Source organism: Sitophilus oryzae, unplaced genomic scaffold (genome assembly GCF_002938485.1).
Source record: "Sitophilus oryzae breed Bouriz unplaced genomic scaffold, Soryzae_2.0 scaffold_1396_pilon_pilon, whole genome shotgun sequence".
Taxonomy (NCBI): Eukaryota; Metazoa; Arthropoda; class Insecta; order Coleoptera; family Curculionidae; genus Sitophilus; species Sitophilus oryzae.
In genome coordinates this window covers 2,671,201-2,698,917 of record NW_022146055.1, presented here as the reverse complement: position 1 = coordinate 2,698,917, position 27,717 = coordinate 2,671,201, and the positions used below count along the sequence as shown (strand labels likewise).

The 27,717-nt window shown below is 32.6% G+C and overlaps 3 protein-coding genes and 2 long non-coding RNA genes across 9 annotated transcripts in view; 2 read left to right on the top strand and 3 right to left on the bottom strand.

The window, feature by feature from the left end:
- Positions 1-1,155: 1,155 nt before the first annotated feature.
- LOC115875862 (probable phosphoserine aminotransferase) lies at positions 1,156-10,933 on the bottom strand. 4 transcript variants are annotated; one of them, XM_030891400.1, is made up of 9 exons: positions 10,831-10,933; positions 10,603-10,651; positions 9,485-9,577; positions 8,324-8,454; positions 8,151-8,266; positions 5,700-5,861; positions 4,409-4,503; positions 3,562-3,731; positions 1,156-1,608 (listed from the first exon to the last, which is right to left on the bottom strand). In XM_030891400.1, exons 3-9 carry the CDS (start codon positions 9,542-9,544, stop codon positions 1,221-1,223), a joined length of 1,122 nt encoding a protein of 373 aa, XP_030747260.1. In that variant the 5' UTR covers positions 9,545-9,577; positions 10,603-10,651; positions 10,831-10,933; the 3' UTR covers positions 1,156-1,220. The 4 variants fall into 4 exon arrangements, with proteins under 4 accessions (XP_030747260.1, XP_030747263.1, XP_030747262.1 ...); XM_030891403.1 differs by having other exon boundaries at positions 9,485-9,569; XM_030891402.1 differs by lacking the exon at positions 10,603-10,651 and having other exon boundaries at positions 10,831-10,918.
- Positions 10,934-10,987: 54 nt separating this feature from the next.
- On the top strand, positions 10,988-12,891 carry LOC115875863. 2 transcript variants are annotated; one of them, XM_030891405.1, is made up of 5 exons: positions 10,988-11,099; positions 11,210-11,568; positions 11,904-12,400; positions 12,506-12,677; positions 12,742-12,891. In XM_030891405.1, exons 2-5 carry the CDS (start codon positions 11,434-11,436, stop codon positions 12,868-12,870), a joined length of 933 nt encoding a protein of 310 aa, XP_030747265.1. In that variant the 5' UTR covers positions 10,988-11,099; positions 11,210-11,433; the 3' UTR covers positions 12,871-12,891. The 2 variants fall into 2 exon arrangements, with proteins under 2 accessions (XP_030747265.1, XP_030747264.1); XM_030891404.1 differs by having other exon boundaries at positions 11,034-11,099; positions 11,904-12,677.
- Positions 12,892-14,835: 1,944 nt separating this feature from the next.
- LOC115875861 (beta-glucuronidase-like) overlaps positions 14,836-27,717 on the bottom strand; it is a 35,320-nt gene continuing 22,438 nt past the window's right edge. The window contains exons 9-12 of the mRNA XM_030891398.1: positions 24,479-24,563; positions 16,700-16,876; positions 16,495-16,633; positions 14,836-15,072 (exon numbers count right to left, since the gene is read on the bottom strand). Of these exons, the coding sequence (XP_030747258.1) occupies positions 14,885-15,072; positions 16,495-16,633; positions 16,700-16,876; positions 24,479-24,563 (589 nt within the window). The 3' untranslated portion in view covers positions 14,836-14,884. The remainder of the gene's footprint in view (positions 15,073-16,494; positions 16,634-16,699; positions 16,877-24,478; positions 24,564-27,717) is intronic.
- LOC115875865 lies at positions 18,419-19,070 on the top strand. Its single transcript, XR_004049065.1, has 2 exons — positions 18,419-18,625; positions 18,690-19,070. It is a non-coding gene; the product is annotated as an uncharacterized LOC115875865 (long non-coding RNA).
- LOC115875866 lies at positions 19,018-20,365 on the bottom strand. The gene is made up of 2 exons (XR_004049066.1): positions 20,096-20,365; positions 19,018-19,626 (listed from the first exon to the last, which is right to left on the bottom strand). It is a non-coding gene; the product is annotated as an uncharacterized LOC115875866 (long non-coding RNA).

The window sequence follows — 27,717 nt, the reverse complement described above, 5'->3', positions numbered from 1 at the left end:
TCCGCCGAATGCGTTCTCTCTCTATCGTGTGCGCGACCGGTGCTATCCCCAAGTCTCTTCCTATATTTGTCAAACTGTACATGCTAGTTTAAGTGTAAAATTAATTCGAACTCTAGTGTGTAGTTGGTTTACTTATGAAGAATATACTACACATTTTCTTATATTGCTATTTTTTGACCGCAAATGGTAAAATCATAACGAAGAGCTTCTCGCCCGTCGAGTGAGATGCACCCTGTACACTGCTACGCAATTCAGAATCTACGCGGATCGAGGGGTAGGGCGTAGGTAGATCGGAATTTATAGATATAGACGAGTGGCGGCATTTTGGCTTTTTTATATCGCAATTTGTAAACAGCGCTTATTTGTAAACAACCCCCGTTTTTAGAGAGGTATTTTAGATAACAATCGATATTTAGAAATGTTATGACACCCTGGAAATACTACACCGAGCACGTCATTGTTGCAACTGCGTTAATACGCCTGGCGGTGACCGCCTCATATTCTTTCAGATATTTAGCAATAAAATAAAGAAACCTGTTATTTTTAAGCTGTTATTTTAAGCTGTTTTTTATAAATAACTATAACAGTTTCAACTGTTATCTAAAAATAACAGTTTTGCCCATCACTAGCTCGAAAGACAATTAAGTTTTTAAGGCAAGAAAATATTGAATTGTTGGACCATCCCCTATTAAAACCTAACCAACGATAAATTAAGAATTAACTGCGTGGTCAAAGGTTCTAGGTTCCAGTCCACATAAGATGCACTCAGCGCTTTCGTTAGTATATTCTGTGGTCAGCGCCTTCAAAAATGTAATTTTAAAATACCAACAAACGAGTGGAATAACTGCTTTCAGAATTGGTTCCAACAGATGCAAAAATGCATTGCAAATTGCACTTGTACTTCGTGGAGAGTACTTCGAAAAACAATAATGTTTAAAAGTTATCTACTGCTTTTTCTACCTATATATGCAAAATATATAAGACAACAGGAATGTTACATAAGGTTTCAAAGAGATTAAATAATAAAATAATAACATAGATGTACTAAAAGTACACAGTTATCATATACGACGTCAAATATCAGAACAAGGAAAAATGATTATGTGAGAACTCTTCACGTTTTCTAGAACATATTATGCTAGTAAAACAAAGAACTTTCATCAAAATTTATTTATATATTAATTTTACGGTATAAAAATATTTTTTACCTTAATACAACATTATGAACAAGATATTGATTTACACTGATTTTCATTTTGAAATTTGTACATAAAATCTGTCAAAATCTTAACTTCTTCGAAAGAAATAGAATTATACAAAGACACTCTGACACCTCCAACCAATCTGTGACCTTTCAGCTGATGAATATGATTCTCGTCAGCTTCTTTAATGAATTTTTCTTCAAGCTTAACGTCGCCGTTGTTTATTGTAAAAGGCACGTTAATGTGACTTCTCAAATCCTCATTTTGAACTGGGCATTTATAGAAACCATTCGAGTTTTTTATTGTATCATAGAGGAGTTTGCTTTTTTTCTTACAACGGTTTTCCATTTCTTGAAGACCTCCATTCCTTTTAACCCATTTTAGGACCTTTCCAAGAAGGTATACCCTATATAATAAAGTAGTTAGTGCAGGATATTTTCATTGAATAAAAAGACTATGGAAGGAGTATACCGGGTCGGCATTTATGGCCTTGGGTACCGATTTTCGTGTGTATGAAGAGTACGGTCAATAAGTACAATAAGATGTTCTGAATAAAGAAAAAATAAGTACTTTCAGAAGCGCATAAAATCTAGCGTCGAATTAAGTGGTTATGTAAATATAATAAATAATACTGGATCGTCATAGCGATTCACTCGTAGAAATGTAAACACCGACTCAAGCTCAAGACTTCGCTTGTCGATAGGGTATAAAAAGCATTGGAAAACCGCGAAAGGATTTCGGTCGTTTCAGTATGGCTGAATTATATGGACTTCTCGTTTACCTATAAAATACTAATAGATGTTAATAATAATAATGATAGAAAAAAATCTTTCTAATAAAAATACATAAATTAATGTAAATATTTAATACCTAAATATAGGAACGCTACTGGAACAAGAAAATAAAATTCATAAAATTGTTATATCCTAATTAATGTGTAATTACTTAGGTTAGGTTATAGGCTAAAGGTTGTAGGTTTATATAACAATATTTTGTAGGCTTCTGCTGCTTTCTCTAGTCCCTCCAAAAAACTAGGGCCTAAAGTTTTAAAGCGTCGGTTTTCCAGTGCCGGCCAGTGACACAGCAGGTGCTCTATGGTTTCTTCCTCCTCTCCGCATTCTCTCTAGTAGTCGTCGTTGAAAATTTTCCATCTCACGAGGTTTACTCCCATGAGGCAGTGTACAGTGACGACACCTACAATTATGCGTACTAGGTTCTTTTTATGCTCTAGTAGTTGTTTGGTTTGGTTTGGTTTGGCAACTGTCTTCGAGCCGTAACGCAGTTCTCACGGTACTGCCACGTCTCTTGCTGCTTGGGCGTGATGGTAGTTCCTAACTATAGGAACACACTGAAGGAACCTCCTTCAGTGTGTTGAACGTCACAAGTGGTGGATCATCTGCCACAGCCTCTCCCCTGGCCCCCTCTTTGGCGAATCTACCCGCTTTTTGGTTGCCCACCACATTGCTGTGGCCTGGCACCCAGCAGAGAGTGGCCCCGCCTTGATGCAACCAGGACAGTGCTTCTCGACAGTCCATCACAGTTTTCGATCTAACTGATTGCATGGTGATGCTTCTTAAAGGGCCCAAACTGCCAGAATATATCACAATATCTCCTATTGGTCAGCGATTTTCCCTCATATATAACTGACCGCTTCCTTTATAGCGTAAACCTCGGCTTGTAGATTACAGCCATCCGATAGCCTTAAGGATCGTCGGGTGTCTACTTCCTCTGAGAACGTTGTAGCCTTTACCTGTGCCTACCTGTGTAGACTGCTCTTGAGGGTTCATTATTAGGTTGCTTTCCCCTTCTTTTCTTGTCGCTATGCGAATCCTTATTTTTTCTCCAAAATCATGTTTGGTGAGCATATAGCCCGTTTTTTGGTCTAGCAGATTTGGACTCGTGTTCGTCATGATTTTCCCTATCATTGGCAATATCCTGGGGTGACCGTAGTTGGTCTGGTTCCACAGATTGGATTCCCTTAATCTTAGATGTGTAATTATCATAGGTAATTACTTACTAATGACGTATTAATGAAAAATTATTCATTATCTGTCAATGTTTTTAGTTTGGAAATACTCGCATGCTGCACGATGTGACTATTTTTCAAGCATAGCCTCTTTCTTGAGACTCACAATAATCACTCACTGTAAGTCGAGTCCTGACATCTTACTAGATTTATAGACTTTGCATAAACTAATTATAAAATAAATAAGGAAAAATGCATATACTATAGAATTATTCACATTTAATAAAAATTTAATGAATATAAAAATGGTACCTATTTTTTTAGTCTTTTTATTCAATGACAAGATAATTACCGCATAATATTCAAATAATTTTATTTTTATTTTGTACTTACGAGAATACTGGTGGCGTGTTCAATATAGAATTGGCTTTGTCCAACAAAGAGAAATTTAAAAATGACGGACATATATCCTGTGCTTTTCCAAGTAAGTCCTGCCTAATGATGACCACACCTAAGGCAGCTGTTCCAAGATTTTTTTGAGCGGCAGCAAAAATCACTCCAAACTAACAAAACAGTTTAAATATACGGGGTGATTCTCTAACTTGGACTAAATTCAGTGAATTAAAGATGTTTTTTTTCGGAAATGTGCTGGGACGTAACTAGGAGGTATTTTAAACAGCGCTATATTTGATGTAGGGAATTTTTATAAAGCGTGTAGCGTGTCCAAAATTTGAGCTATATGACGTCATGGGCATGCATGTTTTAAATGACAAACCTATTTTTAGTACTATTTAAAGAGTACTTCAAGTTATTATGAGTGTGTTGAATTTCAAAACAGGGTGAGTCCAAAATAACCGACTTATCCAAGTTTGAAAATTAAAAAAAAAAATTGAGAGCCACCGGATTTGTTCTGTATTTGCATCCCTTTTAGTGCCATCATAGACTAATGTCATGTACTAGAGTGCCATAACCTGTGCCGTAACCATGGTAATATCAGAGATTCAGAAATTATGCCGTGAGAAAATGTGCCGGGCAGTTCTAAAAAGTTTTCATACAGGAAAATTTAAAAGAAAATGCACGATTTTCAACATCTTTTTTTGCGAAAAAACCCTCATAGACGTGTTCCTACCACACTTAAAAATATTTGCACTTATTTAAGACTCGCCCTGTATAATAGATAGATCGATAAACATCTTGTATAATAATTAGTTAATCGATAAGGGTTAAAAAAGGTACTTACTTTGGAAACATCTATCGTTTTACTCATTAGGCTGGATGACATATCTGATACTATGGGTATGCCCTCGGTATCCGGGATAAAAGGAAATTCTCTACCTAAAATTAGAAATCAAATATGAGAAATAGAACAGGGTGTGCCAGAAAGTTCGCAAAAAAGTAGGATTTTTTTTATTATTGAGTTAGTACACCATTTACGCCCTCCTTCACAGTTTGTAAGCTGCCAAATGCTATTAAACTCCACCCATTTTATTGTTGCGGACCGGTGTGGACTCGACCTAACCTAACAATATGGCCCGCCCTCGGATGACCTTAACATCGCATTAAAGAATAGACACCGTAATGATTCATTCGAAGATTCGAGAAGAAACGAGTTCCACTGGAATGGAGTAGTACATACGAAAACAATCGAAACCTTCTCTATGCACCTAACGATCTATGGACTATTCTAGAGTTCTTTTAGCTGTAGGTATAAAAGCCGGCGGCTGTGGCCTAGAGAGGGCAGTCATAAATATACGGGTGCAGTTGACGCGCTAAAATTCAAAATAAATTCTTAGTTATAAATCGTTTGTAAATAGTTCTATAAGTCTTTTATCGTTATTGTTTTTGTTAATTAGTGTTAAATAAATAGTGTTTAAATAAATTGTGACTTTCTATCCACACGGAACCGACGAAAAACGTAACATTATATAATATATATTTAGTATCATTTGACCTCCATTCGTTACTTTTTCTAAGGTAACAGACTTTTGAATTGATTCAATTGACGAACAATAATATGGGATGACGGACAAATATTAAGGAGGGACATCGTGTCTGAATAACGGACTCTCCGTCATAATAGGGACTTTCTGCAGCTCTTGTTTTTGAATGACGAATATGTCATTAATTGTTCTTTCCAAGCCAACCTGAACCTGACACGTTTTTTTTTCAAATCATACACTGTATTTCTAATTTAGAATGCCGTGATACCTTCTCTGTTTTCTCAACGAAAACCTCAGTAGATTAAACCTAAGCAACAATGGCGAATTTAGATTCTGTAGGGAAAATGGGGAAACACCAGAACACCTCATCACTGAGTGCGCCGAGACGATAACCATTCCTGCCATAAACTTTGGTACGACTGATATCGGAGAAGGAGAACTAGCCTCTGTGCAGCCGTGTCAGATACTGGCTTTTGTCAAAGCCTTGAGACTGTATGATGAGTTATAACTCGTTATAACTCAAGAAAGGGAGACGCACAATAGATCTGTAAGGTCGCGGTGATTAATCCCCCTCCTAAACATTCTACATACCTTCTATGGTCTCATTATCGCAGTAGAAAAAGTATGAAGCGTCTTTATCTAACTTCCATGTGCTTCTATCGGGAATCCCGGCATTCGGTTCTGATTCCGGAAAAACATACTTTACCTTTCCGTATTTTTTGGCTTCGTCTGCCGCTATAGTGGACCATATTCCTAAATATAAAAAATAGGTATACAGGGTGTAAGTAAATAAATGCGTTTTTTTATAAAAACAAAATTCTGTGTGCACTATATGCGCATATTTAAAGTGAGACTTCTTACTAACAGTTACTAAATTGAACGATTTGAAGGACATGTTTGAAAAAGTGTAGTTTGAAATGTTGAAAAAGTAATAAATTACTAAATAATTTGATTTACTCTATTCAAAATTTGTATTAAAATGACCGTCTGTCCGTCTGAGGACTCCATTCGGGTACCTCTATCAAGGTGCTGAGTTTGGTTCCAATCGACCCATACCTAATTAAGAAAAATCCTGATGATTTGGTCCATTTAGAGGCATCGGTTCGAAACGCCGATGGCGTCTTCCTGTAGCCTGTCCCCAATTTTGCCGAAATCGACCCACATTTTCCTTCAATATCAAATCCTTAGTCCCACCCTGATGAAGATGTAAACGAAACGCCGTATCCAAATTTGGAGGGTGGGACCGTGTGCACTAGAGATAGAAATTCTAGTTGGGAGGAACTAGTTTCTTAGTTCTAGTTCCTACAAAGGAATAGTTCCTTGAACTAGGTCTTTAATTCACAATAGTTCCCGACTAACATCTAATTCGTAGTCTTAATTTTAAGGACCTAAAGTAAAACATTCCCATAAAAGATTCAAAGAAAAAACTAAAAATCAAAAACAGTATCCAAGACAATTTTCTGTGTCAATTACGCCGGAATCCATCGTCATCGTCTTGTATTATATCGCGGATCTGTCGACTGAATAGATTCCTGTGAACTAGTTTTTTAATTAGTTCCTCTAGTTCCTCTCAGTCCTTTCGGTCCGGGACAGGTAACATACGGCTGGCACTCTCCACTCCCGCCTAGCATCGGGCTACGATCGCGCTGGCCGATCCGTACGCAAACTAGTCTTTTATTTAGTTCCTCTAGGTCCGGATACGATAACATGCGGCTGTCGGATATTATATATCGATAACAGTCTCGATCGCGGAATAGGTCCTGAAGAAATAGTTCTTTGAGAAACCGGGAACTAGTTCCTTTCATTCCGGGGTCGGAATAGTTCACTGGGACTAGTTCGTTCACGAACTACACACCCCTAGTTTTCACTGTCGCTCATATAGCCTACCTACCAAATTTGGTCACGATCGGACAGCATCAATTTTTAACACGTTTCTTACGTCAAAACTAACTGCCATAGTGACACGTGTTGTACACGGTCAAGTTGGCCTTGGTCCAATTCATCGATATACCACCTGGTCCTCACAATAGGAATTGACCTCAAATCCAAGGAGCCAATAGAGAAAGAGGGACATACCCTCTATTAGATACGGAACAACACTGGTATCAGGTCTAAGGAGAGACCAAGTTAAAGAGGTGGAGAAAATGGAGACAGAGCCTCCAGCCTCCACTTCACGGGTTCCTCAGCCGGAGGCAAGTTCCTCAACTGTAAAGGGCGGCACGGAGGGCCAAACTCGAACTGTGGAAGGGCGTGTACCCTTGGAGGAAGAACTGTTGTCAGAGGAAGATGGGAAATACCCAGTTCCCTCTGCAACAGGGGTATGATGGGTTATGGACTGTGTGATGAATCAAGGAAGGGGGGCACAATAGATCTTTAAGGTCGCAGTGATTAACCCTCCCTCTTACCCATTCTACATTCTACATTGACATACCAAATTTTATTTAAATCGGACGATTTTTTTTAAGCCGTAGGCTGTCCTCTTTTCCTCTCGCGTGTCGTGTCACGGCTAGGGCTGCACCGAGTACCGAGTAGTTCGGTGCTCGGCCAGAATTTTAACCGAGTAATGTGTACTCGGTGCTCGGCCTTACTCCGCCGAGTAAAGTATAGTAATAGAAACAATCCATTTATGCATGTCCAAAACAGATAGAAATGAGACTCACAGCCGCTCGCCAATCATAGGCAAAACAAACAAGATCATTGGTTTAAGGCCGAGGAATTCCGGAAATTTTAACTAGCTTTCTTTAATGTTAAATTATATATTTGTATTTATATTATGTATAAAATATAATATTATTATGTTATGGTGTATAGTATAATTAGTATATATTGATAAAGGTCGCATAACTGTTAAGACTATTAAAAACCCGACAATTCCACTACTCGGCAGCCGAGTACTAGGTACTCGGCCATTACCTTTAGCCGAGTACTCGGTACTCGGTCAAGTTAAAAAACAGGGCTCGTTACAGCCCTAGTCACGGCCTTGAATTTCTACTCCCAGCGATCTTAAAGAAGTTTCACTTCAAAAATAAGTTGGCGTATTACCTGTAATAGCATAATCAGCCGATCCATTTTTCTTCATCAGATTCAAAGGAATGGCAGACATTAATGCTTGACCGCCTCCTTGGGTGAACAATATTTTGTAATTATTGGGAACTGATCTATACAATGCAATTTTTTAAAATAAAACAAACAAAATATTTCAAAAGAAACTTAACAATAATTCTCTCAAGTCATCTTGAGCCTCCTGGTTTATTTTGGCATATTCTTGAGATCGGTGACTTAGTTCTGTTATACTGAAACCTATGTGATCAAAATTTAAGAATTCTTTTTGTGCTTCTTCCAGAACCTAAAAAAAGTATTTTTGTACGTGTACAGGGTGTCCCATTTTCATGTGTTTTACAGGGTTTCTTGTTTATGAATAGAGGTATACAAACATGTCGTTTTCACATTACTGTTCTACTTTTTTATAAAACGAAATATCCTAGACACAGATTTGCCCTAGCCCTCTAAATTCCTGAAATACAGGGCAAATTTGAGATTGTTCCATTTTTGGACTTCCCTCGTATCTTATGGTTATCTTATATATCGAAAAGGTGAAAACTGAATCCCATAGTGGAATTCAGTAACTAGTTGTTAGCCTGGGAGCTGCCATTGTTAAAATATGACGCTTCCTTAAATGCGATACCCTGTATATTATTTTTTAGTTTTAGTTTACAAGAGTATTGTTTTAAAACAATAATAAATTTTAACACAATAATACTCTCGTTTAAACTAGGTTGATTTATGTTAAAAAGTTAAATATTGCATTTTACCTTATTTATGAAAATAAATATCATATGATCGAAAAAAAACGGCATCCAGTTGGCTTGGAAATGACGATCCATGACATTCTCCATATAATTTTACATATAAAATGACAGCGATCTTCATTTCATAGCCAACTGGACTCCGTTCTTTTTTCGATCATACGGTATAAAGTGTATTATATTTCTAGTAAGCACATAATAAAACAAATAAAATAAAAAATAATATACTGGATGTCCAATTTGAAAAAGTTATTACTATATTAAAAAGAGTTATATTTTGAAAATGTCAGGTTCCAGCAAAAAAAACTAGGTACACCACTGGATTCTACGTGAAAATCTCCAAGGGAAAAAATGCAACATTTTAAAATTAGCCCTGTATTTCAGGAACTAAGAAAGCTAGGACAAATCTGTGTGTAGCATATTTGCCATGGTTTTCTAAAAAAGTAGCACAGTAATGTGAAAACCGCATCTTTGTATCTCTACACATTAACGAGAGAAACTTCATATAACAGACGAAATTGGGACAATCTGAACTTCTATGATTTTTTTCATAATTTTGTATAATTTTACCTCTTTGGGAAGTTTTGATGGCCCAGAACCGAAATTCAAAGGATTTTCCGATGTTGCCATATTGTCTTTTCTATAAACAATTCACCTGAAAGTCTGAAAGTAAATTGAATTTGAAAAATATTTTTTTTTTTGTTATCCGAAAATGTCTTAAAGAAATAAGTAAAAATGAAGGTTCCTTAACATAAATAATATTGATACTATGTAATGAAATAAAAGAAATTCAATGTATACAATATTCCATGGGTAAATTGATAAATGAGGTCTAAAATGGGTCTAAATTATAAGAAAATGCATTTTCTGCGAAAACTTGAAAATATAGATAAAAAATGGTAAAATACAATTTGATAGACAAATTATGCATCTGATTCTCCTAAAATACACAGGGTGTTCCTTTTAAATTAAATAAGTTATTGCCGTTTAAAGCTAGAAATTATTTAAAATAAGTTTTTAGACACTCTGTTTGAGGTAGTATTATTTTTATTATTGCAACACAATAATTGATCAATAAATAAACTTCAGTAATTTAGTATTAAAAAGTTTGGTACCTACCCTTGGAGAAATAAAGCCTTAAAATGTTTATGCAATTTCACAAAATTGAAAATATTTCAAAAACGGTAAGGAATAACTGTGATAAACCTTAATCAAATTTACCTTTATTTTAATTGTAGAAACTAAAAATGGGTATGTAATAATATAAGAGTGTTCCGTTTAAATAAATACAACTTTGATATTTTTTAATTTTTTATATATTTGGGACACTCTCTATCTTGTAAAAATATTTTTAAATTGTAGCTCTAATCGTGCTCTATAGTCCTTCAACGAACCCAAAACTTACAATTTGTAAAAATCTAATCGTTTAGATACAATACTCCGTGTCGTATGTGCGAGAACTGAATGTACAAACCCTGTATACCTAGGTAAAATATTTTATTTGCATTTGCTATTTGATAGCAAATTTATATTATAGAGAAAAAAAATTGTAAAATAATACAATACTACTACTTTAATAGAGCAAATAGAGATAATAACTATTTTTATGTACTAAAATTAAAATAACTGATATATTTACTAATTACTTATAATTGTTACAAACTCATTTTATTCTTTATTTTACTTACCCCAATGTTAACTCAATTTAACATCGTATGTTGGTGGTATTCTATATACCTACAATTTTATTTATTTTAACTAATATTTCATACTGAATACAACTCAATATTTTATGTAAAAAACTAGTTCTAAAATCAGCTAAAATTCAGTTTCACAGTTCAGTTTCAAACACAACATCAGAGACAACATTAACCTAACTTTTCTTAATTGAGTTTATTGACTTAAGTTTTGTTTACCTATTTAAGACCTATTTTTATATTTGTCTGTCTAACCACATACTACAGACACCACAAAACTGATGTGAGATTAGTGTTTTGTTTTGATTATTAATTAATAACAGCAGATAACAGTTAATAATAAACTTATAATAAATACATAGTTTAAATTATTGACATGCATACGTTTTTCTAACAAACTATTTCCTGTATTGTTTTCAGTTTGAGTTCTAAAAATATAATTTATGGCTGATTGCCAAAGTGAGGAAGTTGGAGAATTATTATTATAGGTATTAGATTATATTATGAATATTTTAGATGTTATTTAAAACCTCAACATTTAGTTTAGAATTAAAAGAAATCGTACAATTTAAATTAACGAATTACATTTTGTTTTTAGATCTTATCATTTTATACAATAAGCAATTAAGTGGCATAGATAAGAGAACTAAAGTTTCGTTTTAAGTTAGGTTGGGTTTAGTCTGGTTCGGTGTGCAAGTGTCCAATCAAAGGTCCAATCCACAGGTCCAATCTATCCTATTATATATCCTACTCACTTATCTCGTTGATATATGCGGTATATGGTTTAACTGTAACCCTCTGCTGTAACCTTTGAGTATAACAATGAGTGTTACGAAGAAAAAAAACCTATACAGTAGATATTGCTTTGCACCTGGCTGTACAAGTGGGTGTTACACTAAAAAAAAGGCGAATAAAGAGCGGGGTGAAAGAAACCCAAGCCTTTTCAAAGCTCCTAATGTAAGTGGTATGACTATTAGTTTTAAAAAAATATTGATAGGTCTTAAGAAAAAATTATATACAGTCAGTGTACAGATTAAATTTAAAATCAAATTAAAAGAGAATATAGCTTAAAATCAACATCTGCCTAACATAATGTAGGGGGCCTTGTTAAAATAATTTAATACCTACTAGGTGCTAAAATTACCTGTTATATATGTATTAACCTCCATTTGAACAGTGCTGTTGAAAGTGAATATTAAATATTTATACTTTAAGAATGTATATTTAAAATAACAGCTTGAATAGTGACAATTTTTTTTTATTTTATTTACTAATTATATATCTTTTACTAGGATCCTGGCTCACTACAGCAGTGGCAAAGAGCAATTCCTCGAGCAGACAAAACACTTAGCAGTAAAGATGTTGTTTGTGAACTACATTTTCTAGATGAAGATATTATGACTCATTATGAGACCAAATTAGCTGATGGGACAATTAGTAGGATTAAACGGGGTAGACCAACATTAAAGCAGGGTTCTATTCCAAGGATTTTTCCTAACCTGCCTTCATATTTATCCAATTATAAAAGAAAGAGGAAACCACCACGTGTACGAGTTACAGTTTCCAATACAAAAAAAATAAAGGATCTGCCAGTTAATCATGTTAAAAATGAAGCTTCAGAACCTAACTTTGAAGAAGTTTCTCATGAAATTACTAATATGCCAATTGATGTTGAGAAAGATAGGTCAATTACTATGTTTACAGATTTGAAAAACGAAACTTCAGACTCTAATTTTGAGGAAATTTCTCATGAAATTACTGATATGCCAATTGATGTTGAGAAAGATAGGTCAATTACTATGTTTACAGATTTGAAAAACGAAACTTCAGACTCTAATTTTGAGGAAATTTCTCATGAAATTACTGATATGCCAATTGATGTTGAGAAAGATAGGGCAATTACTATGTTTACAGATTTGAAAAATAGTTTGGCTACAATCGGAACACCAAACAAGGAATGGGCAGGTACATTTATTCCTGGACGAAATGAAGTAGTCTTTGCTGAATGGGATGATACTTACATGCCAAAAAAAAAAGTTATAATTCACAAGGATATGTCTTATAAGGTAGATATTAAATATTATTTATTGTTCTTGGTACAAAGGTGTGTTTTTAATTGAATTATTTAAGGTTTTATTGGGGAAAACGGAAATTACTTTTGAAGAAAAAAGTTCAGAAATAACTAATTTTGAAGATCTTGAAGACATATTAAAATTTGTCGATAAAATTGGAGTCTGTTCTGAAATCGAGCTATGGTAATATTATTAGTTCTCTTTACAATAGATACAATAATTCTCAACTGCATCCAGAGGAACGAAGAGGTAAAAATTATAGTTTAATTAAAAAAAAAAATTATAGTGTGGGTTTACATGCATCAGTAATACGTCGTCCGTTGTTGATTTTAAATTATAAAAGGGGGCCATGCATTTGTTATGATCTTTCAGTCCTTTAGAGGTTCATGGGTACAGGCTTTGGCATGCTTTTTAAGGAAGGGATGTGCTTCTTTAACAGTTTTGCATCACCTTATAGTTGAATGTATTCTCTTTTTGGAGAACACAGGTCTTTCTATTGACATTGTAACAACTGATGTTACTGTGCTTCATGGAACAGAGCTATGTGGAAAAGGTTTAGCATTACGAAGGAAAAAGTCTTATGAGCATGATTCCTTTTGACGTTTATGGTTTTCTTTAGATTTTCCACATTTAATAAAAAACTTTTGAAACTTTGTTATTAAAAGATCAAGGATATTGGGTGAGAAATTTTAGGAATACATTACTTATTTCATACAAAAAATTGATTTGTTAATGTTATAGACACACGATGGAGTTGTAAAATTGATACATTGGGATACAGTTGTTGAAATGGAGCAACCCAACAGTATTTTGTTGAATATTTGTCCAAAAGTTTGTAATGATGACATCCATCCAAAAATCTAACAGAAAGATTAGTGTCACATTAAAAACTACACTTCGTGTAGAACATTTTCTGTGTGACAGATATGGATATCAATATTTAATTACTGCAAAATTGAACCAAGATGCTCTTGAAGTAAGTTAAATGCGGCTTGTAATACCTCATAAACTGTATTCTTTTTACCTACAGGAAATCTTAGTAAATAAAATTTACTTAGGAAATCTTACTTTTTTTAATCTTAGTATATAATCTTTAAATCTCATTACTAAGATATAATAAGATAAGACAAATTGAGATGAGTTGAGATGAATAAAAAGTAAAAAGAACAGTTCAGTTCGCGCTAGCAGCGATTTATAACCTCGTTCGTATTTCGTCTCACTTAAAATTTTCAACTAAAGCTTGATTTTCATGCATCCGTTGTCCGACGATATGTTGATACGATATTAATTTTATTGGTAGAATTTAGAGACTTTGATTGGTTAGAAAATAACGCAGTTTTTAAATTTATTGCATTTTCATGTCTCCGTTTATCGGATATACGTTGCTGTCATTTTATATTTTCGTTTCCATAACGATTTTGCTATTTTACTTATATTTTTATTAAGGTGAGATTAAATATGTCAAAAAAGTGTCAAAACGTCCGTTATCGTATGAACGGATCCGTTGACGGGCTGAAGTAAAATATTTACGGATGAAAATTGGCGCGAAAACGCTATGATCAATCAGAGCACCGTCGGACCATCGTATCAACGTATAACGGATGCATGAAAATCAAGCTTAAGACAGCTGACAAGCAAGCTCAGTTGGGGCAAGGGGGGAAATTTTATTTCACTTCAAACTCAATTTATGACAAGTAAATAGAACATGCTAAATTTACTGAGACAGTTAAGATTAAGTAAGTATCTTAGTTGAACTCAATTTAACTCACTTAAAAGGGTAAAAAGAATACACGTATTGGTACTAAGAGTATGTTTATTCTCTTCAGCGTTTTTTTGGAATAATGAGTAGTGCTCGTGAAGATCACCTCGACTCAAAGCTTTTCATTCAAATGTTCCGTTTGAGAAGCACCTACTTACTGGTTAAACCATCTAATATTGAAGATTTGGACTTATTGAGAAATCTATATTGAATGTTGGAGGGATTGTTAGTTGGAAGATAATGCAATAAGGCTTCGAAACAGTCTTGACATTTTGATGGGAAATGGATTTTTTTTTGATAATAGCGATAGTGACATCGACGTAGAGGAACATAACTATAATGCTATGAGAAACGCTTGGTTACATTCTACATGCAATATGACGAAAAAAAAAATTTTTTTCACTTGTTTATTATTATTAATTTACACTAAAAAAATATATTTTTACAATTCATTATGTAAGTTTTCTTCTGTATTGTCTATGACGTATCTATCCAGATCATCTGGCAACGTGGCGTTGTCCAGTTTATTGGCCAAAGCCCAATATCTTTTTCTTAACAAGAAAGCTGCAGCTTTGGGTTGACGATTTCTAGTGAACACTCCTTTCCTATTACCACCAACTCTTCTTATATCTATAAATAAGAGAAAACGAAACATATGAATATTATGCGAGTATGAGAGCCTTATTATTTTATGAATAAGATAGATAGATATATAATGATCGGATACTTCGGGGTTCCATTTACCAGAGGACAAGGGCAGTATTTTTAATAAATATATAGACAATGAACAAATTAAGCAAAGAAAATAAAGTCCTCCTACTCTGGGTGCCCGCTTACCAAGGGATAGATGGCAACGATACAGCAAACGATCTAGCTAGAAAAAGAGCGAACAGTCCACTAACTGGACCAGAACTGTTCTGCTTTCCAAGTGGAAACCACCTTAAAACGGAACTCAAGAACCTGGAAGACTCCATCCGTAACCTGGAATGGGAATCCACCAACCCCCCCGTCTAAGACACTCGAAAATTTTTCTCAGAACTTAGACCGATAAAAATAAAAGATTTTCCTTCATTTAAGTAAGAACAATCTTCGGATAGTCACGGGGTTTCTAAAAGGAGACTCGACGAACAAATCAGTAGATTGAAATTGAGAAACAACGGCGAATGCATATTCTATTGGGAAACATCAGAATAACTCATCACTGCGTGCGCCGAGACGACAACCGTTCGTGCCATAAACTTTGGTACTGCTGATGTCGGAGATGGAGAGCTGTCTCCTCTGTGAAGCCTTCTCAGATACTAGTTTTTGTCAAAGCCCTGAGACTGTATGATGACTTATAACTCGTTATAACTCAAGAAAGGGGATCACAATAGATCTGTAAGGTCGCGGTGATTAATCCCCCTCCTAAGCATTCTACATTCTAGGTGAAATTTTACTTCGGCAACAGTTTCTGCTTTAATTTGTATTGAAAATGACATAAAAAAATGTCGCCTGTCGCTGCCGGGTATCTGTCAAAATTGACATTTAAAGTAATAAATGGCTTAAAAATTGTTTTTTTGGCCGAATTTCAAAACATTTTATTTGAAAATCTTGTTTCTTTTTTAATTTTACATAAGTACGCTAGTTTTGAGTTATCTAGATAAAAAAGAAAATTTCGTAATTTTTAACCAATAGCCGATTCTTGTGGTAGAATCAAAAATAATTATTATTGATAGTATATCGTCCGTGTCACATACTTTTCTAAAGGTCTAAAAATCCGAAAGGCTTAATAAAATTTCGTAATTTTTAACCAATAGCAGCCGATTCTTGTGGTAGAATCAAAAATAATTATTATTGATAGTATATCGTCCGTGTCACATACTTTTCTAAAGGTCTAAAAATCTGAAAGGCGCATATGTTTGTTCTCATAAAACTGCAATTCTTTCCCGATTTAACGGACTCTCTAGCTCCAGTAGTTTCTAAGATACCCATAGAGAGCATCGTAGAAAGCTTACCCTGTATATGCTCTAAAGTGTTTATTTATAAGGGAATTTATATTGTTTTTCTTTGTACCTTGGTCGGTTTTAAAATCTGCAAAATTCCATATCATCTCGCCGACAAACCATCCCTCCGATCTCATCTTGTCAAAAGCTCTGAAATACTGTGCCATTACATCGTTTTGAAATTCTTCCGACCAAATATAACTAGGCAACTAGAAAAATACAGATAATTTCAGTAGTCAAAAAGATTTAAAATCAAGGTGGTAATTTTGACTTACTATAGTGAGACCTTCAACAGAATCGGCTCCGTATTCTGTCATAAGAACAGGCTTATTGTGCTTCTTACGAAAAGCAGTGGTATCTTCTATTAACCTAGTGTAGATACCATCAAGTTCACCTACGTTGCTATACCAGGCCTCATAGCGATTAAATCCTACGATATCTACAAATTGCTCCTAAAAATTACAATACGAATGACAATCGATAATTTTGGCGAGGTCAAGCTCTAGACGTAATTTACTTGGCTCGTACTCTCCTGTATTTCGTTATGCCGTTTATATTGTGCCAGTTGGCTTTAAGAAGGTTGTAATTTATTTTTATATTGATAATTATTGTTAATTTTTGACAAGCTTTGTGTCAATTTTTAGTAAATGACGTCTAGAGATTGACCTCGCCAAAATTATCATCGATTTTCATTCTCCAGCCGTCTTTGACGCCGATTTTTTTTATCATACGGTATGCAGGGTATCCCAAGCTGACGTTCATTAGAAGTTTCTAGAGAACTATAACATCTAGCTCGGAGATTTTTTGCACATCATTGTTCAACAACGAGATCTATCGATTAAAAATATTTTCAATATGGCGGCACTTCCGGAAATACCGGAAGTTGACAGCAACTTTCTTATTTTAAATGGGTGCCCCCATTTTTTATTACATATTTAAATTGTTTGTAAAATTTTATGAATTTTGATATTAAACACTGTATATCTAACATTGACAGTTTTTGAGAAAAAAAAAATTTAAAATTGTAGAACGAAAAAAAACTGCCTGTCAAAAATAAGTGTATAGCCTAAACGTCAACTTTAGTGATTACCACAGTCACTGTGACATAAAAAGAAGACACGTGGCTATCAATTTCAAAAATGAAATTGTTTGAATGTCATATAATAATGACCGCAGCTGTCATAGAATTGAGTGATTCAAAAATTATCATAAATAATTTTTTTTAAATGGAAACCCACTTTTTTTCTTTCACTAGTGAAAAGGGTTTTCAATTTGTTACTTTTTGACTATATAAGTTAATATAAGTTATTTAAGATTTAGTTTTAAAGCGTATATTTTTCTTGATTTTAGCCAGTAGCCTATGACTTTAAACGTCAAGTGATGTAAAACAATAGATCTGGCCATGTCATATTGTGCCACTTTGTTCAAAAAGCAGTATGCAAGGATATATAGAAGAAGGATATTCAACTCCCTATAGCGGGCTATGTTGGAAAATATGCCGTATTTTGTCGAGGAAGACGATTTCGTCACGACCAATGAGCGTCGAGTATTTGAAATTGAAAACATATAAATTGACGGTAACCTATGTTTTTCGACTCATTTCACTGACAGATGTGATGAGACTATTATCACCATATTATCACTTTATTATTGTATTTTATAGATCCAAACGTTTTTTGAAAAAATAATGTATTTTAAAGTTATTTCCTAGAGTTTGGTTTGGCCTTCTATATTCTGGTATTTGTCTACTAATAAATAATATCATATTTTGTATTTCGATGTATGGAAATCCGCAAGTTTTGTATCTGAAGCCGCAAAGAAATTTCGCTCCATAGTGAGAAAAATGTTATTATATCTTTTTAGACGTGTAGAATTACAAAATTTCTTATTTCAGATGTTCTAAATGTGAGTGCATGTCAAAAATTTAAATATATACTTGAAATATTATTTCAAGTTATATGCTTTGACATTTTTTGGAAGTAAACAAATATTGAAGAAAGTGTTGTGCCTTCACAGAATTTAAATTGGCATTAGGAGTAGATTTCCTTGATTTAGTAATGATATTGCTCATAGAAATTGATAATGTGAAGAATAACAATACAGGAACATAGAATAACAAGAAAGAAACTCTAGCAGCAAGTTAGGTTATGAGATAAATTTTATTTATATAGTTTGTTTAAAGAGTTTAGTTTGAAAAAAAGGTAAAACAATTATTATTGTCCAGGTCATATTTGATAACTGTTGTTAATTGATAACATATTACAGGGACACAGTAAAAAGACAAAACATTTAGACCCTTTGAAAGAGAAATGTTTGCAATGGATATTAATAAATTCTAGCCAATTTGTACGATGTACAATGTAGGCAATATTTCTGCCTCCTAACGCACTATTCGCGTAAAAGAAGATGTGGGTATTGTATTTATAGGTAGTTAATGATACATGGAATATATTTCTATATTATTGCAATAACGATGTCTTTATGTTGTATTTTTTTATTAGTTGGCTAGTGTGTTAGTAGGATAGCCATTGGTAGTTATAAAGTATGAAGTCGTCCGGTATTAATAATAGGAATTGATCAAAGCTTATACATTTATTGTGAATTTAAGTAGTTAGTTTTGGTTGTTTAATAAACGAATTAATGTGCTTATTGTGTATCTAATTAAAAGAACAATGAAAAGTTGAATACCATAGGGGTACGTATGTTATACAAAGAATTTGCATCAACATTTTTTTGGTTATATACTTGTACTGATATTTGTTTCTTGAACTAAAGAATTATACAGTACCTACTACACAATATAATAATCTGCAGCTACATAGGTAGGTAGCTGTTGGTAATTAAATTTTTTATCTAATATAATATCTAACATCAGAAATATTGTTAATTATCAACTATAAACAACTAAGAACTAGAATTATCAACTATAAACACAATATAATATACTGTATCTTAAGCAATATGTAATTATTTAACAATTATTTTTTTTGGGAAATAAAAACTGGTACTAAATTCTTTTTGACTATTTAATTTCTAAGTCACAAATAATGGTGGACAAATAGCAAGAAAATTATACAAGTAAAACATAATTTTAACTTATTTCTCTAATGGAATTTTGGTATTGATCTACTTAGTAGGATATGCAGTTTATCATATTTTTGAATATTTATATTCAATATTGTTCAGGAACAGCCCAATTACTCTGAAAAAAAAATATATGGTCAAATTCTTTGAAAAGAAACTTTTAAAATCAGTAATGATAAAAAAATATATAATTGTTGTATAGCAGAACCAGGGGACACAGAATTAGGGGAATTAACAATAGATTATTAAAAACTGCCTTCTCTTAAAAAAGTAGTATTATATGCACTTAGAAAGACTATAAAGGATATAAGTACACATAGAAAGAAAGTAAGTATCTATACTACTGATATATATATATAACTATATATGAATACGATACCTACAGTATACAATATTACTAGTATAAAAATAACAGCACAGTCGGCACACTTTAAAATAAAAAAGCAGCATAATATTCAGGTATGTATCTAAGTAAAATTTTCTCAAAAATATTAGAATATGAAATAAATTGCAACTAAATTTTAATTAATAAACATAAACAAATAAAATTGTCAGTGTTATTAAAACTTTATGCAAATATATGTTACCTTAATACTTTGTCTTTAATCCTACTCTTCTGACACGGCTTTTCAAACTAATATTTATGAACTTTTGTTTCCATATTAATTTCAATATATTTGAATAAAACTGGAAAAATAATCAATATTGGCACTTGAAATTTTAATTTCTTATGTCCTTAAATTATTTATATCGTGTTATACATAATACTTACATAAATATTCAATTTAAAAATAGATCAGCACTTGAACGAGTGAATATAAAATAGTATATTATCAATTTCTATGAGCAATATCATTACTAAATCAAGGAAATCTATTCCTAATGCTAATTTAAATTCTGTGAAGGCACAACACTTTCTTCAATATTTGTTTACTTCCAAAGGGCAAAGGGTATAACTTGAAATATTTCAAGTATATATTTTAATTTTTGACATTAAGCACTCACATTTAGAACATCTGAAATGAGAAATTTTGTTATTCTACGCGTCTAAAAAGATATAACATTTTTCTCACTATAGAGCGAAATTTCTTTGCGGTTTCAGATACAAAACTTGCGGATTTCCATACATCGAAATACAAAATAAGATATTATTTATTAGTAGACAAATACCAGAATATAGAAGGCCAAACCAAACCTCTAGGAAATAACTTTAAAATAAATTATTTATTCAAAAAACGTTTGGATTTTGGATCTATAAATTACAATAACAATCTCATCACATTTGTCAGTGAAATGAGTCAAAAAACATAGGTTACCGTCAATTTATATGTTTTCAATTTCAAATACTCGACGCCCATTGGTCGTGACGAAATCGTCTTCCTCGACAAAATACGGCACGTTTTTTTTGGGCCAGTCAAATATCCTTATTCTATATATCCTTGGCAGTATGTTATCGATCCAATGCCTTCTATTAAAAGATCAGCCTACGGGCGAGATTTATGACGTCACGCTAGTTAGATATAACGGATTAATAAATATGTTGTAGAATACATGGAAAACATAATTATTCCTCAGATTTTTGGTTTGTATTTTAAAAATGATATAGTTTAAATGAAATATACATAATATACAGTTAATAACTACAACATATATACCTATTTATAGTAATAAATACTTTGGCAAATAAACTATGAACCATACATATGCAGCAAATGTTTTACAATGTACAAATAATGTATAGGTACATAAGATAATGGGTAAAATGTAAATATATTTTAAATTTTGGGGTTTGAAAATCGATCTAATTTAACAAAAACATTGAATATCTACTAATAGTGATGTATTATTATTTGCATTCACAAAATTTATATGTATATTTTGCAAGTATCAATGTTCGAAAAATTATATTTACAAATAATACAATATTATCTAAAAAGGCGTCAGCGATGGCTATGAAATGAAGATCGCTGGCATTTTATATGTTAAATTATTCTAAAATTTTTGATTTTCTTGGGATTTTTAGGTTCGGGAAAAACGCTGATTAAGTTTTCATTATTTTTATTTGGTTTAAAAAAAACGTTTCGGCTAACTATAGCCTTCACAGTGTTGTGTCATATGAGAAAAATAGTGTCGAATATAATCCAAAAAATTACATATACAATATAATTCACACCTCATAATGTTTACTGCAATTAATAAACTAATATAAACTTATCAAAAGATGACCACATATTTTTTAAAATTATTATTCTTAACACTAAAATTATCTACATTGACTATGGAGTACGCAGTAAACATTATGTGCGTGGTGTGCATATTTTATATGCAATTTTTGGATTATATTCGACACTATTTTTTCATATGACACAACACTGATGGAGGCTATAATGTTAGCCGAACCGTTTTTTTTTTTTTAAACCAAATAAAAATAATGAAAAACCAAATAAAAAATCAATCAGCGTTTTTCCCGAACCTAAATTCCAAGAAAATCAAAAATTTAGAAATATTTAGAATCAAGGTTCAAGAATATCAAATTTTCCAAGATTGTAAAATTCTAGTTAATTATTTTATGTGTACAGTTATTTAGGGAATGTCATCGATGTTCATTTCCAAGCCAACTAGACGCCGATTTTTTCGATGATACGGTATAATTCTTACGTAAAATGTAAATAACATTAGACCAATTAAAACAAAGAAATATGAATTTCTTAGTATTTTTAGTAACACCTTTATTCTTAAAACTTAATTTTGTATTATGCAAATATACCAATTTTATTGTTATTTTATTCATATTGTATTCAGCCATCACTTAAATATTTGATATTAATTTGGTATTATAAATAATCAATACTATTCATTAAAATTACTGAACAAATATATGTTATGCTTAACATACATTATATATTATCAAACAAAAACACATTCTTCTTTTAAACTGTATCAGTCTTGTCTTTACAAAAATCTTTTTTAAAATTTGAACTCAAAATAATAATCTTTTTCATGATCTCTAATACACATATTCTTTATTTTTCCCTTGATCATAATACCTACTTACGTGTTTGAATCTATCGAAGCTGAACCAGCAACACTTGGAGTGGAGATTCCACAATATGAATAAAATAAACATAATTGTCCAGTTTTCATTAATACCATCATGGGAGAATATTATTTTTAAATTTATTAAAGATATTTTCAATAAAATTCTCTTGATTTATAACTCGTACCCACTTTTCTTGCTCTTCCGGACACTTTAGGCTGCCTAGTATAATAACTATCCTTAGTAACCATTCTTTCCACCAGGAACACAACAAAGATGAGGCATAGCACCAATAACACACTCCACTTAAGCTTTATTGATGAATTGTTAGAGTCTTAAAAAACACACACAAAAATCACGATAAGTAAAAAATGTATGGGCACTTTTAGGTTAAATCACTTGCACAACGTGTAATTTTTAAAATTTCTATTTTTTTGTGCGAAACCGAGAGTGACCATATATCTGGTAGTAGTTTATGTCACTTCAACACCAAAATAATTAGTTTTTTGCACTACAATAATAAATAATACCAAAAATCAAAGAGTTAAAACCAAAAATCAACCGACAAAATATGAAACGGAATCTAACCCAATATCTAAGTATGTACAGCTGATGAAGTAAACAAAATTCCGCCCGTAGGCTGATCTTTTAATAGAAGGCATTGATCGATCATCATTTCCAAGCCATCTTTGCTCTGTTTTTTTTTGCGATCATACGGTATATTATTAATAATATCAACTATTAGGATATCACTAAAGAGTGAAAATACGAGATATATTTTTATAAATACACTTTTTAAACTTTTAAGGGGCAGGCAGTATTTATAATATAGAAAATTCACATAATTCGTTTTCTGACAGATGGAAATAAATTTTCTGACTGTTTGACACTTAATGTCAAAGGAAGCTAGATAAAATCAAGGAAAATATATGTTTTCAAACTAAATCTTAAATAACTTAAAAACGATTTATTTTAGGTATAGGAACATGTATACTCAAAAAGTAACGGATTAGAAAACCTTTGCACTAGTGAAGTAAAAAGAGTAGGTTTCCATTTGAAAAAAAATATTTATGATAATTTTTTTATCGCTCTACTCCATGACAGATACTGCCATTATTATATGACATTTGAACAATTTAATCTTTGAAATAGATAGCCACATGTCTTCTCTTTATGTCACAGTGGCTGTGGTAATCACTAAATTTGACTTTTATGCGATATAATTACAAATCTTTTTGACAGGGAGATTTTTTCGTCCAAAAATTTTAAATATTTTTTTCTCAAAAATGGTTAATGTTAGGTATAATATCAAAATTCAATAAAATCTGACAGAGAATTTAAATGTGTAATAAAAAATGGGGGTACCCATTTAAAATAAGAAAGTTGCTAAACAAAATAAAAACACTAAATCACCTCAATACACCAAAATTTAGTGTTTTTATTTTGCTGTTTAACACCAAAGGTTCCAACCCTCAACTGTAAGAAAGTTGCTGTCAACTTCCGGTATTTCCGGAAGTGCCGCCATATTGAAAATATTTTAAATCGATAGATCTCGTTGTAAAAGAATGATGTGCAAAAAATCTCCGATCTAGATATTGTGATTCTCTAGAAACTTCTAATGCACGCTCAGCCTGGGACACCCTGTATATCAACCATATAGTAGGGGAGGCAAAGATGGTAAATGGGGTTTTACTCGAGTGTCACGGGGACCTATTGTATTGTGAAATTTAAAAAGGAAAAGTAAATGTTTTATGAATAAGTATGCTCCTTTATTGGTGGGGAGTGTGTACATACTTTCAAAAATGTAAAAAAGGCACAAAGAAATGTTTGAGCGTATTGAGATATTCCCCGTTTGGACTCCCCTACTATTAAGCACAGCTAACATGAAATTTAGATAGATATTAGATAATGAAATTGAAAAATAGAAGCTTACTGATTTATCTTCGTCCACATCATATAAATTTGCAATCGTAATTGGCCTGGATCTATCCAAAGACTTCATATGATCAGATACCTTCCTGATAGAAATTAATAAAAACATTTTAGTGACATATTTTGTAACATAACTCATAGTTCTTAATAGGAACATGATTTTTGCCACAAATATAGAGCTTTGGAACTGCTAAAATTGCTATTAGAATAACGCTATAAGGTCTAGCACTGCTACCACGCAGCACTATACATTTTCCATAAATTTACATTAGCATATAAATTTAAAAATAATTAATTTAAAAGTTCTAACATAGCTCTACAACAACTAAAACTATTCTACACTCAGATGCAAAATACAACCGAGACATTTTTGGTCGAATTTAAAGTGCTATATTTCTGTTTTGACCAAAAATTTCTCCGTTGCGTTATTTTGCATCTGAGCGTATAAATATCTAGGATTTTTAAAATGATTTTAACATTTGTCTAAAACAGCTAAATAAGTTTAAAGTGAAAGCACAGATCATACAGATTAGAAACTTTGTTTTTTCTTTATAGTTTTTCGTGGTTCCAATTTTCGGAATCGGGCACTAGTTAGGTTACTAGTTTGCGCACATAGTACGCCCACTTATGGTCCCTAAAATTGTGCACAGCGCCTGACCGGCACAGTTATTAGAGAGATATCGGAAAACCGAATAGCGTCATGCAGTATTTACGCGTACCTTATCATGGTTACGATATGCGCGAGTCAATTTTTAACGCAACACCCGCTAATAACGTTACCGCCTGACGTAATTTGCGGATTAATTAGACCAAGCGCTATTTCTAAATAACGTTTTTTTTTTAAAATTGCTTAAATGGGCATGTGCGGGTACACTTGAAAACCGGGGCCGGCCGGCGAGCGGCGAGATCTTTTATTTTAAGTTATGTTTGAATTGTTTTGAATGATTACTTTAGTTTTATTAGGTAATTTGATATTTAAGTAACTGGGATTAAATTTAATTAAATAAATATGGCCCAAAATATGGATTCCACCTCTTCCAATATTAAAGAACCTATAAAGAGGTTTAGGTTTACAGCAGATGACGACTTAGCCCTTCTAAGAAAATTTGTTGCTTGTTGCCCTAAACCCACTGGCAGACGTTGAACAATGAAGCACTGAAAATAAGCACTTTAGCCCTTTAGTTTTAAAATACCTAGCAAACAAAACAATTTCAAAGTTTTAAATTCAAAGTTAGGTTAAGTTTAAATAGCGGACGCGACGCGAACAGAATTCTTTCCGATCCGATAACTATAAATGAAGAGAGTTAATACCACCTCACGTAAAGGAAATAACACCTGGCCTTATTAACGTCCATGCACGCTATTCGGTTTAGCGATATCTCTCTATTACGCTGTTTATTGTTATTTTACGCGAGTTTATTTTTGCGCACAGAAAATTTTACTCGTTTGCTCATCGTCATAAAAAACAATTTTCGTACCACGAATTAGGGATGGAGTATGGTAAAAAAATTGGTAAAGTGCGAGTCGGACTCGCGCACGAAGAGTTCCGTACCATTCATTATCTATACAACATTAGACACTATATATTATCTGTGATATTATTATAAACTTTTTTTTCCGATTTAGCTGAAATTTTGAATGCGCGTATAAGCAATTTAAAAAAAAATGAAGAAACACTACTAAAAATTGTATTATTAATCAATAATAAATATGTAAAAAATAAAAATAAATATGTAAAAATATGTAAAAATTAAAAAAAAAAACGATTGAAAAAAAGTCGCCTTGACTAGGATTCGAACCTGCCTTACAACCTGCCTAAAGCTTGATTTTCATGCATCCGTTGTCCGACGATACGTTGATACGATATTAATTTCATTGGTTGTATTTAAAGGCTTCGATTGGTTAACCGTTTCTAACCAACCGAAGTCTTTAAATTCAACCAATAAAATTAATATCGTATCATCGTATCGTCGGACAACGGATGCATGAAAATCAAGCTTTAGTCATAGCAGCGTAAAGTCCTAACGCTTGAACCACGCGGCCTATTCTATGTAAAATTCTTACTTAAAAGATAATGTTTAGTGAAGGTACTTTTTTATTTATAAACATTTATTTAATTCTGTTTTTAGTATTTGTTCTTATAGCGGCAACATAGATACATTATCTGTAAAAATTTCAACTGTCTAGCTATAACGGATCATAAGATAGACCTTTGTGACAGACGGACGGACGGACGGACGGACAGCGAAGTCTTAGTAATAGGGTTCCTGTTTTTACCCTTTGGGTACGGAACCCTAAAAATGATGACTTTTTGTGCCGAGGCTGTACGTTTGAATAAAAATGAAGCACTCTTACGTCCTAAGCACGAGAGTACGAAAATATTAAACTGACATGAAGTGTCAAATTCAACATTCAACTAGCTTAACCATAGTTTCTTGATATAATTACATTTTATCTATGCAGACAAGGTATTACTTTTAAATATTTTTATTTTATTTGGGACGTTTGAAATTGCTTAAAAAATTATTTGTGGCCTTTGAAAAAATAGCATGTTGTTGTATTCGGAGTAAAAATGACTTTGTGGCTCGCCTGGATGTCGTACGTACAGCTTCGCCACAAAAGTGTCATTTTTACTCCTAATAAAACAATATACTATTTTATATTGTCAATCACGTCGCAAAAATTAATACTTCTGTGACATTTGAATTTTTTTATCTATTGTGAATTTTAGTAAAAATATTATTTTTACTTGTAATAAGTGTCTGCTCCATCGGTGCTACTTCTAGGTTCGTGTTGACAATAGACCATATCACAACGGAAGGCCTATTTTTATCTGCTGTACAACCCTTTCAATGATTTTTTATGGTTTTCTAATAAACCATTATTGAAATTCCTATAAAAAAATTGACAATCGATATGTTAGTATATCTTTGCCTTAATACTAAATACTCTGTATTAATAGCTGCTACTTCATCAGTGATTATTTACTATACCAAGGTGATCGGCTAAATCCATGATTTCTTCTGCGTAAGCATAGTGAGATGTTCTATAGCAATCGGCTCCTATCCATTTGATCAGGTTGTGGATCTCGGATGATCAAGGGCAAGTCCAATCCTTTATGGCGACCAAAACCTAAGAGAATTACAGTTGGAGGTTGTTGAAACACTAACACCACAATACACCAAAACACTTTACTCTTGTACTGGACGCGCGTTATGCTAGCCATGTTAGCATCATCAG